Source organism: Bison bison, unplaced genomic scaffold (assembly GCF_000754665.1).
Source record: "Bison bison bison isolate TAMUID 2011002044 unplaced genomic scaffold, Bison_UMD1.0 scf7180017862520, whole genome shotgun sequence".
In the NCBI taxonomy this organism is placed as follows: domain Eukaryota; kingdom Metazoa; phylum Chordata; class Mammalia; order Artiodactyla; family Bovidae; genus Bison; species Bison bison.
Window position 1 is genome coordinate 5087 of NW_011493092.1, and position 617 is coordinate 5703.

General features: G+C 63.4%; 1 protein-coding gene across 1 annotated transcript in view; it reads left to right on the plus strand.

Annotated features, from left to right (window-relative positions):
* The window catches only part of ATHL1 (ATH1, acid trehalase-like 1 (yeast)), a 6030-nt gene that overhangs the window by 690 nt on the left and 4723 nt on the right, over window positions 1–617 (plus strand). Inside the window, 2 exon segments of the mRNA XM_010832854.1 lie at window positions 1–159; window positions 527–616. Of these exon segments, the coding sequence (XP_010831156.1) occupies window positions 1–159; window positions 527–616 (249 nt within the window).

Sequence of the window (617 nt, forward strand, 5' to 3'; positions counted from 1 at the left end):
GCGTGTATCATGAGACACTGCATGTGAGCGGTGTGTACAATGGGGCTTTGGGGGATACCCACCGGGCCATTCTGCCCAGTCCCCTCAATGTCCAGCTGGAGGCCCCAGCAGGGACTGGAGAGCAGCTAACCAAGACCTATGTTCTGGACACTAACACAGGTAGCCACTGCCTGCCCTCCGCCCAGCCCTTACCCCCCCCCCCCCCGCCATTTCCAAGCGAGCAGAAGGCCAGAGGTCCCATCCCGGCACCTCCTCACTCAGGATGCCAGCGTCCTGCAAAAGGAGGCTCTGAGCGGCCGCTTGTGAGCCTTCCAGCCGGCGGGGCTCCCGAACGAGCAGGAGCCTGGCAGCCCCCATGTAGCTGTTGCTTCCCGAACAGGACAGCTGGGGCTTGGAGGTGGCTCCCTCACTGAAGGGAGAGGGGGACTTCACTCCCAGCCCAGAAAGGCCGTTGATTTGGACCTGTCCTCGGTGGCCCCAGGGCGGGTGTGAGAATTGCCCCGTCTTCCTCTCCACCCTTTCCCAGGTTCCTTCTTGCACACCCTGGAGGGCCCAAGCTTCCGCGCCTCCCAGCGCATCTATGCCCACCGCACACTGCCTCATGTCCTGGCCTTCAG